The sequence below is a fragment of the Salvelinus sp. IW2-2015 genome, linkage group LG7 (genome assembly GCF_002910315.2).
Source record: "Salvelinus sp. IW2-2015 linkage group LG7, ASM291031v2, whole genome shotgun sequence".
Taxonomy (NCBI): Eukaryota; Metazoa; Chordata; class Actinopteri; order Salmoniformes; family Salmonidae; genus Salvelinus; species Salvelinus sp. IW2-2015.
In genome coordinates this window covers 1,842,070-1,855,549 of record NC_036847.1, presented here as the reverse complement: position 1 = coordinate 1,855,549, position 13,480 = coordinate 1,842,070, and the positions used below count along the sequence as shown (strand labels likewise).

Below are 13,480 nucleotides of genomic sequence, written 5' to 3'. Positions count from 1 at the left end.
GACCGMAAAATGCCCAAACAGATATAATATTGGACTAAAACATAATCATGTAAAAATTTGTATACGATCAATTTGATTTTGTTACTTAACTTTAACTCTGCATTGTTGTAAAATGACCCGTAAGCATTTCACTCTTAGTCTACACCTGTTGTCTACAAAGCATGTGATAAATAACTTTGATTTGATCACATACAGTTAAGTCGGAAATTTACATACACTTAGGTTGGAGTTATTAAAACTCGTTTTTCAACCACTCCACAAATTTCTTGTTAACAAACTATAGTTTTGGCAAGTCAGTTAGGACATTTACTTTGTGTATGACACAAGTCATTTTTCTAACAATTGTTAACAGACAGATTATTTCACTTATAATTCATTGTATCACAATTCCAGTGGGTCAGACGTTTACATACACGAAGTTGACTGTGCCTTTTAAACAGCTTGGAAAATTCCAGAAAATGTCATTGCTTTAGAAGCTAATTGATTTGCTAATTGACATCATTTGAGTCAATTGGAGGTGTACCTGTGGATGTATTTCAAGGCCTACCTTGAAACTCAGTGCCTCTTTGCTTGACATCATGGGAAAATCAAAAATTGTAGACCACCACAAGTCTGGTTCATCTTTGGGAGCAATTTCCAAACGCCTGAAGGTACCACGTTCATCTGTACAAACAATAGTACGCAAGTATAAACACCATGGGACCACGCAGCCGTCACACCTCTCAGGAAGGAGACGCGTTCAGTCTCCTAGAGATTAACGTACTTTGGTGCGAAAAGTGAAAATCAATCCCAGAACAACAGCAAAGGACCTTGTGAAGATGTTGGAGGAAACAGGTACAAAAGTATCTATATCCACAGTAAAACGAGTCCTATATCGACATGACCTGAAAGGCCGCTCAGCAAGGAAGAAGCCACTGCTCCAAAACCGCCATAAAGACAGACTAAAGTTTGCAACTGAACATGGGGACGAAGATCGTACTTTTTAGAGAAATGTCCTCTTGTCTGATGAAACAAAAATATATATTTTTGGCTATAATGACCATCGTTATGTTGGGAGAACAAATGGGGGAGGTTTGCAAGCCAAAGAACACCATCCCAACCGTGAAGCAAGCAGCATCATGTTGTGGGGTTGCTTTGCTGCAGGAGGGACTGGTGCACTTCACAAAATAGATACATCATGAGGAAGAACATTATGTGGATATATTGAAGAAACATCTCAAGACATCAGTCAGGAAGTTAAAGCTTCCAAATGGACAATGACCCAGAGAATACTTCCAAAGTTGTGGCAAAATGGCTTAAGGACAACAAAGTCAAGGTATTGGAGTGTCCATCACAAAGCCCTGACCTCAATCCTATAGCAAATTTGTGGGCAGAACTGAAAAAGCGTGTGCAAGCAAGGAGGCCTACAAACCTGACTGTTACACCAGCTCTGTCAGGAGGAATGGGCCAAAATTCACCCAACTTATTGTGGGAAGCTTGTGGAAGGCTACCCGAAACGTTTGACCCAGGTTAAACAATTTAAAGGCAATGCCACCAAATACTAATTGAGTGTATGTAAACTTCTGACCCACTGGGAATGTGATGAAAGAAATTAAAGCTGAAATAAATCATTCTCTCTACTCTCTACTATGACATTTCGCATTCTTAAAATAAAGTGGTGATCCTAACTGACCTATGACAGGGAATTTTTACTCAGAATAAATATCAGGAATTGTGAAAAACTGAGTTTAAATGTATTTGGCTAAAGTGTATGTAAACTTCAACTATATGCGCGGGAATACTTTGGAAAAGATTTCCAAAATTAAAATGACTTGGAGCTGATTTGCTGGTGTTTTTACAGTCTTTTATGTCAAAAAATAATTGTCCAATAGTAATGTTTTTTGGGGGCTCAGAAATTGGTAGGGAAGGCAAATAAAATCACCCACGGGCCAGTAGTTGGGGAACCCTGAGGTAGGGGATAGGGTGTTAGGGGGTAGGATGACAGAACCAGGTTTTCAGCAGGGCCATCACATGCAAACTGGGTATCCCTGACATCATCTAGCCACAAAGTCAAAATTGGCTATATCGTAAAAATGTATGAAAACAAAAATKTGCTTTTTGGTCTTAATTTACTGTTAGGGTTAGCAGTGTGGTTAAGGCTATGGTTAGATTTAAAATCAGATTTTAAGATGATAGAAATAGTAGAAATAGGCGGGGTTTATGACTTTGTGGCTGTCGACCGGAGTAGCTGGTAGGGAGGGGTTCCAGAAACTATGGCTAGTGTTTCGTTCAAGGGAAGTGAATAATTAGGTGAGCGAACCTAATGTTCAGAAGGACACCAGTTGGACACCAGACACCAAAATGCTCACAACCAGATGTTTCACTTGAAATAAACACATTTCAGTTAGGTCTGTACTGGGGAGAATGTAGGCAGTTGTTCTATACTTCTGACAACATTTTGGTCAGAAGCTAAAACCATGACCATTTGTAAACAAATAACTGAGGTCTTCAAAGAATAAAGGAGTTAAAGGACAATAATGCAAGTTGTGTGTGTGTGTGCGCTTTTGTGAGATGTGTGCATTTCTCTCACATGTTTATTTCAACTTGTTTCATCATTCGGCATCCCTCTTCTAGGCCTCAATTGAGATTAATACTACAGTGTACGCACGCGCACACACACACACACACACACACACACACACACACACACACACACACACACACACACACACACACACACACACACACACACACACACGTACCAGTCAAAAGTTTGGACACACTTACTCATTCACCTAATTATTCTACGTTGTAGAATAATAGTAGTGAAGAAATAGTAATAAATCAAAATAGATTTTATAACCATATTTTTTAACCGGTTGAGAGAATGCCAAGAGTGTGCAAAGCTGTCATCAAGGCAAAGGGTGGCTACTGAAGATTCTAAAATCTAAAATATATTTAGATTTGTTTAACACTTTTTTGGGTTACTCCATGATTCCACGTGTTATTTCATAGTTTCGATGTCGTCACTATTATTCTACAATGTAGAAAATAGTACAAATAAAGAAAAAACCTTGAATGAGTAGGTGTCCAAACCTTTGACTGGTACTGTAAATAACAGTAATCTGATTTTATAAATAACTGCAATATYTTCTTTCACTGTAGTCATTTATATATTTTCCATTAAGCACTGACCTCACAAGGGGTGCTGAGACAGTTATACRCTAGTGTGTACATTACAGCTCAGGAGGGCAATTTTTTTGTTGTTGACAAGAACAATAATGTTTGGTGTCATCGCTGCATCCTTATTCATAATGTTCACACTCATCTGTGCCACCCCAGGATCACATGGGGCTCAGGTAAATTATAGAAGAAGACAAAAACAGAGTATAATTAAAGAGAAACGAACAATTCCGCGCTCATGAAACTTCCATTCGCASCACACGGGGGACAGGTTTTGTACTAGGCTTGGAAGGCCTATTCCTCTGAACTGTAGTGACATTGTATCTGGGAAGACCTGAGAGAATAGTCTCAGACTGAACACTGTGTTAGTGCCTAACATCATGGTTTGAYTGTGTCCGTATCCTAGGTGACACTCGTAATGACCTGTACCTGACCCTGGAGCGTGGGGACTTTGAGAGGGGGGGCAAGAGTGTCCAGAAAAACATTGAGGTCACTGTCTATGTGCTTTACGCTGATGGGGACACACTCAAGGTAAGAGAGAACATTTCTGTTGGTTTGTCGTAATTGTTTGGGGATTTTTTATTTCAATWATTTGATAGACTATAACACCATTATACATCCATTCATTTATTTATCCATCCATCTACAGATGTTGAATCTTTATTTGACCCATTTCGTGGCAGGAGGAAAATAGTCCTACAGCATGAGGAATTGATAATCTGAAGAAATATGTAGAATCGCTGCCAGGGGGCAGCTGGAAGCAGTGTTTGTATACAATGSACTACCGTACCAACATTGTACATTAGGGTTCAGACACACCAATAGTGTTTGCTGGTCAAGAGTACTTAGCACCTCTGAATGTAATTTGCGAACAGAGTGCACACTGAATTTACATGTGGAACCGCAAGAAAAATGGCGGTAGTCAGGCACCTACAGCGGGTGGTACCTAAAACACAGCGCGCTGAACGACTGTGACTGTGCAAATTCTGTGCATGTGTGCGAGCCTTAACTGCAGGTCCACTGGGCGCCACTACAGCACATTTCATGTGGATKATAATAAATGGTCATAAAGTGAGCTCCAAAAGTATTGGGACAGTGACACATTTTTTGTTGTTTTGGCTCTGTACTCCAGCACTTTGGATTTGAAATGATACGRCGACTATTAAAGTGCTGACTGTCAGCTGAATTTTTTGAATATTTTCATCCATATTGGGTGAATTGTTTTCGAAATTACAGCACCTTTAAAACATAGTCCAGCCATTTTAGGCGACCAAAAGTATTGGGACCAATTCACTTCTGTGTATTAAAGTAGTACAAATGTAAGTATTTGGTCCCATATTCATAGCACACAATGACTACATCAAACTTGTGACTATACACATTTGTTGGATGCATGTTTCAGATTGTTTTGTGCCCAATATAAATAATTGGTAAATAATGTTTTGTGTCATTTTGGAGTCGCTTTTATTAGAAATAAGAATAGAGTATGTTTCTAAACACTTCTACATTCATGTGGATGCTATTATGATTACAGATAGTCCTGAATGAACCATGAATAATAATGAATGAGAAAGTTAGACGCACAAATATCATACCCCCAATAATTTTTTTGGGGGGGGGGTATGATATTTGTGCGTCTAACTTTCTCACTCATTGTAAACTCAGAGAAAAAAAGAAACGTCCTCTCACTGTCAACTGCGTTTATTTTCAGCAAACTTAACGTGTAAATATTTGTATGAACATGACACGTTCCACAGACATGTGACTAACAGATTTTGAATAGTGTATCCCTGGACAAAGGGGGGTGGTCAAAATCAAAAGTAACAGTCAGTATCTGGTGTGGCCACCAGCTGCATTAAGTACTGCAGTGCATCTCCTCCTCATGGACTGCACCAGATTTGTCTGTTCTTGCTGTGAGATGTTACCMCACTCTTCCACCAAGGCACCTGCAAGTTCCCGGACATTTCTGGGGGGAATGGCCCTAGCCCTCACCCTCTGATCCAACAGGTCCCAGACGTACTCAATGGGATTGAGATCCGGGCTCTTCGCTGGCGATGGCAGAACACTGACATTCCTGTCTTGCAGGATATCAYGCACAGAACGAGCAGTATGGCTGGTGGCATTGTCATGCTGGAGGGTCATGTCAGGATGAGACTGCAGGAAGAGTACCACATGAGGGAGGATGATGTCTTCCCTGTGACGCACAGCATTGAGATTGCCTGCAACGACAACAAGCTCAGTCTGATGATGCTGTGACACTCCACCCTAGACCATGACGGACCCTCCACCTCCAAATCGATCCCGCTTCAGAGTACAGGCCTCGGTGTAACGCTCATTCCTTCGACGATAAACACGGATCCAACCATCACCCCTGTTGAGACAAAACCGCGACTCGTCAGTGAAGAGCACTTTTTGCCAGTCCTGTCTGGTCCAGCGACGGTGGGTTTGTGTCCATAGGCGATGTTGTTGCCGGTGATGTCTGATGAGGACATGACTTTCAAAAGGCCTACAAGGCCTCAGTCCAGCCTCTCTCAGCCTATTGCGGACAGTCTGAGCACTGATGGAGGGATTGTGCGTTCCTGGTGTAACTAGGGCAGTTGTTGTTGCCATCCTGTACCTGTCCCGCAGGTGTGATGTTCGGATGTACCGATCCTGTGCAGGTGTTGTTACATGTGGTCTGCCACTGCGAGGACAATCAGCTGTCCGTCCTGTCTCCCTGTAGCTCTGTCTTAGGCGTCTCACAGTACGAACATTGCAATTTATTGCCCTGGCCACATCTGCAGTCCTCATGCCTCCTTGCAGCATACCTAAGGCACGTTCACACAGATGAACAGGGACCCTGGGCATCTTTCTTTTGGTGTTTTTCAGAGTCAGTAGAAAGGCCTCTTTASTGTCCTAAGTTTTCATAACTGTCACCTTAATTGCCTACCGTCTGTAAGCTGTTAGTGTCTGGGAAACAGTGTTTAAACCCTTTACAACGACCGTTCCACAGGTGCATGTTCATTCATTGTTTATGGTTCGTTGAACAAGCATGGAAAACAGTGTTTAAAACCTTTACAATGAAGATCTGTGAAGTTATTTGGAYTTTTACGAATTATCTTCGAAAGACAGGGTCCTGAAAAAGGGACATTTCTTTTGTTTGCTGAGTTTATAAGCATTGGAGTCAACATGGGCCAGCATCCCTGTGGAAAGCTTTGGACACCTTGTAGAATCCATTCCCCAAAGATTTGAGAATGTTYTGAGGGCAAAAGGGGGTGCAACTCAATATTAGGAAGGTGTTCATAATGTTTTGTACACTCAGGGTATACTGTAGATCTAAAATATCATGGGCTGTTTTTTTTTAAAGTCAATTTCATATTTTCTTTACATCTGGTATTATAGGCCTGTGTGTGATTAGTTTTGATAGGCTATAGTTTAGGTGTAGTCTACTGTATGGCTGCATTTTGGATACACTTGACAGCTGGCACTGGTCTGAATTATTGACTGCCCCTGGTGAGAAAAAGACCTTATCTAAATCAGTGAACATACTGCATCTAAATCACAGGGCTCGTTTAAATTTGCTGATACGCAGGAACATTTGCCGCCACAAAAGAGTGATCAAATTAAGAGTACTCTTCCTCTCTCTGTTCCCACCATCAGGACTGTATCAGTCTGGGTAGTGGGGAGCCCAACACAAGTGAGCACCGGTCCTTTGTCCTCTACCACAACAACAGCCCTCGCTGGAGTGAGATGATCAAACTACCCATCCCCATAGACCGCTTCAGAGGATCACACCTGCGCTTCGAGTTTAGACACTGCTCCAGTAGGTCAACAGCTCTAGACATGACTTACAACATATTGCTGTTATGAACTTGATAGCAATACAGAATTGTGTATGGTATTGCCTATGCTGTGTAGATGGTATAAACTATTCGGTAACGCMWWTTGTGTCTCTCCTCAGCTAAAGACAAAGGGGAGAAGAAGCTGTTTGGTTTTGCCTTCACTCCTCTGATGAGGGAGGATGGGACCACGCTATCAGACGAGAGCCATGAGCTCTATGTCTATAAGGTGGGGCCACACAGACATGTACCAATGCTTGCATATGGCAGCTATTCCACATTATTCTCTGTCGTTTCTATCTAACACATGTCTATGTTGTGCCTCTGTTCCCCAGTGTGATGAGAATGCAACATTCAGTAACCAGGGCCTGTACCTGAGCATGCCCTGCTGTAAGGAGGACTTCAACAGCTGCCCCAACCTGCCCTCTACCCTGCCCTTCCAGAGGAACCCCAAGGAGACCTTCTGGGTCTCCACACAGCTTTGCTCCACCAAGCTCACCCAGAACGGTACGGCCAACACTGTGCATCTCACCACACTCACACAGCGCTGTAACAGAGCTTTGACTGTCCTAGCCTCCGTCTTTAGCCAGAGCTTTACATCTATTTCTGTTTATTCTATTCTTCTCTGTTTCCAGTGGACCTCCTGGCCCTACTGAACTGGAAAGCCCACACTGACAGGGTGTTGGACATCCTGGGCAGACTACGCCACATCAACGGAGAGGAGATTGTCAAGGCAACACTCTTTTAGTCAATCAATACATACATCTAGGAAAACGCCGTCTTGACTGTTTGGCCAAACACTAACAGATCTGTGACTAGACATGTTTTTGGGGAACTATGATGATGAAATGATTGAGCTGGCTCCTCTCTCCTGCAGTTCCTACGAGATGTCCTGGATACACTGTTTTGTCTCCTGGATGACAACACCGATAAATACGGACCGCTGGTTTTCCAGTCATTGGTAGGTCAAAGATGGAGAKATCAACCTCATTCAATGTAATGGAATATAGTGCATGTGTATGTGTTACTACATGTGTGAGAATGTGTGCATGTGTGTAACTACATCATAATCTCATTTTCTCAATTATGGCTAAAACCTATCTTTTGTTTTCCTCTCTGTCTGTCTTTTTGCCCTCAGGTGTTTATCATCAACCTTCTCAGGGACAGTCGTTTCTACCACTTCCGGCCTGTTATGGAGGCCTACATACAGAACCACTTTGCAGGAGCTCTGGCCTACAAGTAATGTGCCACGTATACCATTTAAACTGCTTCTATTGGTTGAGAGGTCTTGATGTCAGTATTATGTTCCTGAGTGGATGCCATAGCAGTTTTTGTTTTGCTCATAACGTATTATACAAGATTTGTCTTGCTCTCTGCAATAATACAGAATTATAGTATGATGCTAATGTGCATTTTCTTTGTCTTACACACTTTACTSTGTGTTTTTGTAGAGAGCTAATCCGCTGTCTGAAATGGTACATGGACCGCTCTGCTGAGGTTGTCAGACAGGACCACATCCAAGAGGCCATGAAGGTAAAGCTCACATCAGGACATGAGAGGAGGTCTGGACAAACGGAGTGAACCTTCACACTGTTAGACACTCCCAACATGCTTTTCTTTACCAAACATGCAACATTTAGACTTCACGCCTATAGATGAAAGGAAATAGGACATGACATAACATAACACAACAGAACACATACTATAAAATAATGGTATTTTACATGTAATTGAATGTTGTTCCGTCCTCTGTCCACCCTGCAGGCTCTGGAGTACCTGTTTAAGTTCATCGTCCAGTCTCGGATCCTGTACTCGCGGGCAACCTGTGGTATGGAGGAGGATCAGTTCAGAGCCAGCATCCAGGAGCTCTTCCAGTCCATCCGCTTTGTGTTGAGTCTGGACAGCCGCAGCTCTGAGACCCTCGTCTTCACACAGGTCAGAACATCAAAACGTCATGTCTGTCTTGTATATAATGTAGCTTGTCTTTATGCCAGAAGGCTGAAGTGTTATAGTTCTTGACCTTGGGTATTGTCCTCCTCTTCTACATAGAAGACCAGTCAAAATGCACTGATTTGTCTATCTGTTGCTTGCATGTAATGCATTTGTCATTTGTATAATTKTATTTTTTGCTCTGATTCCTCCTTTTACTGTTGTCCCATCCTTGGCTTGCTCTTGGACAGTTTAGGGGTGTGATCAACTGCATGCCTTTCTATGGTAGTCATGCTCCAGGGGTCTCTCCTGTCTCAGTAAGTCACAGTGCCACCTTGTGTTGGTGACCCAGTGCAGCAGTTGCTCTCTGTCAGCTTGTAAACCTCCCTCAATCAGACATGCGTCACACTGCCAGGTCCATACTTGCGAACTCTTGCTTAAACCGGAGGTTTAGACCTTTTGTTTAAAACGGCTACCTCCGGTTTAAGCAAKAGTTTGCGAGTATGGACCCGCCCTGTTTATGTTTCTTCTTTTTATAGGACATTTTAAGATTTAAGTCTCTTTACGCGCCCTGTATGGATGTTACTATAACTACCTTACCGATGGCATAGTGTCATTTATAGAAAGGAGGAATACGAATGATCTAAAGGCCTGCTCCTCTCTCTCTGCCCTTCTCTCTTTGTCGCTCTGTCTCCCTCTCTGTCGGTTCCTCTATCTCCCTCCCTTCTTCTCTCTTCTACTTGACCCTGTCAGGCGGCGTTGTTGAACAGTTTCCCAGACATTTTTGATGAGCTGCTGCAGATGTTCACAGTGCAGGAGGTGGCTGAGTACGTCCGGGGCACGTTAGGGAGCATGCCCAGTACGGTGGACATCGGCCAGTCTATGGATGTGGTCAAACTGCAGTCCATCGCCCGCACCGTCGARAGCAGGCTCTTCTTCTTCCCTGGTAAGACTACAGGACAACATAACTTACACAAAATGAGTCTGTGAACACTTTGATGCTCCCAAAGTGGGAATTTAATAGGTGGTGTAACTGGGTCTTTGTCAGGACAAAAAAATCTAAAAGTCAAGGGTTAAAGCTGGTTAAATATCTTTCTACATTTGATCCTTCACTTTCTCCCCATCTCACTCGCTCTCCATACCCCCTCCCACTCTCTCCCCCTCTCCTTCCTTCTCTCTCCCCCTCTCCTTCCTTCTCTCTCCCCCTCTCCTTCCTTCTCTCTCCCCCTCTCAGAGTCTCGTAGTATCTTGCTGCCGGTGGTCCTGCATCACATCCACCTGCACCTGCGCCAGCAGAGGGAGCTGCTGATCTGCTCAGGAATCCTCACCAGCATCTTCTCCATCATCAAGACCAGCTCTATGGTACATCACATCACCACTGAATCTACTGTAGCTGTAAGGGTTGGAAGAATATGCCCTTAACTACAGATCAAGGATCAGATTACGCTACCCCCAGGCCTAATCATAATCATTAGGGGGATTAAATTATATCTGACCCTGTATCAGTGGTTAGCGGCTACTTTTCTGTACCATAACTGGTTACTAGTACATCTGCTGTACCTAGTAATCCTAGCTAAACATTTTTTCACATTTCCTGTTTTAAATGGAATTATATATGAGACGACTGAGTAGTTGGTAAAACGTTATACACTGCCAAGGCTTGTTAAGGCAAGCATAACACCATGTCATTGTTTAGACATTATTGTGAATCCATTATTATGTAGGGCACTTCATGTTGAGGGATGATTTTATCTTTTAAATGGTCTGTCAAGCAGCTTATGCAAATACATTAATTAAATTCCCTGTCTCTCTTCTTCTCTACCACTGCTCATCGCTCCCCCTATTTTGTCTCCCCTTCTATCTCGGTCTTCACCTGTCTCCTCCATGACTTCTCTCCTTCTCTCTGTTTCTCTCTCCCTCTCTGTTTCTCTCTCCCTCTATTCCTAGGAGTCTTCTGTGCAGGAGGAGGTAGAGATGATGGTGGAGAGCCTGTTGGATGTTCTGCTCCAGACTCTGTTGTCCATCATGTCCAAGTCTCAGTCTCTGGAGACAGCTAGGGGGCAGCGCTGTCCCCAGTGCACCGCTGAGATCACGGTCAGCGATTCTCCTCTCCTACACTGTCTGGCTGGATCTTTATTCACTACATGGAACAGATACTGTATATATTTTGTAATGCATGTAACCTCTCTAATATGGGTGGGTTTCTGCCTATCCAGGGGGAGTATGTGTCCACTCTGCTGTCTCTACTCAGACAGATGACAGAGATCCACTTCCACCACCTGCTCAACAACTTCCACAGCAAAGAGGAACTCAAGGCGAGTGCTGCTGTGTCAGTCTCAGTCTGACAGAGGAACTTGCTAATCCAACACCAGCTAATTCATTTGTCTTCCAGGAGTTCCTGTTGAAGATCTTCWGYGTGTTCCGGAACCTGATGAAGCTCACCATCTTCCCCCGAGACTGGAGTGTCATGAGGCTACTGACCAGTCAGTAAGTCTGACTTAGATGACCTATAACACTGCCTTCATATTGCCTCCTATATGAGAYAAGGGAACATATCCAACCACGAGATGACACTCTCCTGACTCTGATCCCATGTGACATCTATTTTTATCATAACGTTTTGCTGTCTCCTTCTGCAGTGTCATCGTGGCGACAACACAGTACCTGTCTCCGGCGTTACACAAGAACTTCTCAGAGGCGGATTTTGACTTCAAGGTGTGCCTCTGTAGAGAGACGAGAAGTGTCATGTTGAACAAGAGCAGTAAGCAAGTAAACGAGAGCCTTCAATATCCCGGAGGAGTCAACCCCGAACCTGCTGTTCTATCCATGTCTTTCTCTGTTTACGAAGGACTGTCTTTTATTTCTGTACATGGTTTCCTAACTACAGTATGTTGTTATTCTCTGATCTGTCTCCAGTCCAATGTGGCTGATTTTGTCCAACCTGGATTTATGCCTAGAGGGGAACTGCAAAACCTGATGGTGAACTAAGGGGCCAATAAAAAGGTGTATACAGTAGATAGAACTTTATTGGAATCAAAATACGGGTTGATGTTTGTGTGTGTGTGTTCTCTGTACCAGGTGTGGAATTCCTTCTTCAGCCTGACGGTCCTGTACATCAACCAGCCCAGTCTGCAGTTGGAGCCCCTGACCCAGTCCAAGAGGAAGAAAGTCCTGGACAAGTAAGGACCGCTGTTCAATGTCCATCAATTATATCCTGAAACACTCAGGAAATATATAGTTTAAAGACATTTCACACATCTACCTACGTGTGGTCACTCAGTAGCTAGTATTCTCTACATTCTCCCCATGTACCTTCTCTGCAGGTATGGAGATATGAGGGTGATGATGGCCTATGAGCTCTTCAGCATGTGGCAGAAGCTTGGTAAGATAACACTACMTTCATATACAACTGTCTTGTCATTCTAGCCTTCAAGGATAATGTCATGTGTGTTTATAACATCTGTATTATGCCTCCTCTGTGTGCTCCAGGTGAGAATAAGCCCCACTTTATCCCTGGAATGATGGGTCCGTTCCTGGGAGTGACGCTGGTGCCTCAGAGCGAAGTCCGGAATATCATGATCCCCATMTTCCATGACATGATGGACTGGGAGCAGAGGAAGAACGGCAACTTTAAGCTGGTCAGTACTGTCCCCTGCTGCGTGACACCACTCATCCTTTGTAGGCTTTGTATTACTACAGGTTATCACCCAATATCATAACTATGTTATGGATCTATGATTTTACTGCTATACGTGTCTAGGAAAATGTTGTGGTCATTGATTGCTTGATACACTAACCTCTGTGTTGTGTAGGTGGAAGCAGAGTTGATGGACAAGCTGGAGAGTATGGTGGCTGATGGGAAAGGGGACGGCAATCACAGAGAGCTCTTTGGCCTGCTGTAAGCACCAACAAACCTCAGTCTTCTATTCATACTCAATGCCAAATTGTTACTTGAGTGTGCTGTACTACTGTCGTTTTCTATGCTTCTGACTTCTCTTGGGTCTTTCTGCTGTGTCATTCAGGACCCAGTTGTTTGGGCCTTACCCCAGGTAAGTTATCCGTTTCTCAACAGCCCAAGCCTTAGCTCTACCACTATCATGGTCCTTTCAAACATATCAGTGCTTACAGTTCCATGTCCAATGTTACTGTGCACCAGTAACATAGAGCTTGTCTGTCTCTGTCTTTAGCCTACTGGAAAAAATTGAGCAGGAAACATGGAGAGAGACAGGCATTTCGTTTGTCACCTCCGTCACGAGACTGATGGAGCGCTTGCTAGACTACAGGTATTGTTACTACTGATTGATTGGATTACAGATCATAAACAACATGTTAATATCCTAACATTGACTATTGATAAAGGGATGTACTGTAGAGATGGGACATGACAAGCCTGCTCTGCTTTTAGGGACTGTATGAAAGGAGATGAGATGGAGAACAAGAAAATAGGTGGTTCTTCCAACCTCATGGTGAGGCATTTTATATTTATAGCCCTTCTTACATCAGCTGATATCTCAAAGTGCTGTACAGAAACCCAGCCTAAAACCCCAAACAGCAAGCAATGSAGGTGTAGA

At 43.3% G+C, this 13,480-nt stretch overlaps 1 protein-coding gene across 1 annotated transcript in view; it reads left to right on the top strand.

The window, feature by feature from the left end:
- LOC111966184 (dedicator of cytokinesis protein 3) overlaps window positions 1–13,480 on the top strand; it is an 83,521-nt gene that overhangs the window by 54,548 nt on the left and 15,493 nt on the right. The window contains exons 15-36 of the mRNA XM_023990623.1: window positions 3,569–3,693; window positions 6,802–6,964; window positions 7,103–7,209; window positions 7,316–7,487; window positions 7,616–7,713; window positions 7,858–7,941; window positions 8,119–8,219; window positions 8,432–8,513; window positions 8,745–8,915; window positions 9,663–9,855; window positions 10,144–10,271; window positions 10,857–11,003; window positions 11,126–11,224; window positions 11,302–11,396; window positions 11,549–11,624; window positions 11,988–12,088; window positions 12,233–12,291; window positions 12,399–12,547; window positions 12,722–12,807; window positions 12,932–12,958; window positions 13,097–13,192; window positions 13,315–13,375. Coding sequence (XP_023846391.1) covers window positions 3,569–3,693; window positions 6,802–6,964; window positions 7,103–7,209; window positions 7,316–7,487; window positions 7,616–7,713; window positions 7,858–7,941; window positions 8,119–8,219; window positions 8,432–8,513; window positions 8,745–8,915; window positions 9,663–9,855; window positions 10,144–10,271; window positions 10,857–11,003; window positions 11,126–11,224; window positions 11,302–11,396; window positions 11,549–11,624; window positions 11,988–12,088; window positions 12,233–12,291; window positions 12,399–12,547; window positions 12,722–12,807; window positions 12,932–12,958; window positions 13,097–13,192; window positions 13,315–13,375 — 2,420 coding nt within the window. The remainder of the gene's footprint in view (window positions 1–3,568; window positions 3,694–6,801; window positions 6,965–7,102; window positions 7,210–7,315; window positions 7,488–7,615; window positions 7,714–7,857; window positions 7,942–8,118; window positions 8,220–8,431; window positions 8,514–8,744; window positions 8,916–9,662; window positions 9,856–10,143; window positions 10,272–10,856; window positions 11,004–11,125; window positions 11,225–11,301; window positions 11,397–11,548; window positions 11,625–11,987; window positions 12,089–12,232; window positions 12,292–12,398; window positions 12,548–12,721; window positions 12,808–12,931; window positions 12,959–13,096; window positions 13,193–13,314; window positions 13,376–13,480) is intronic.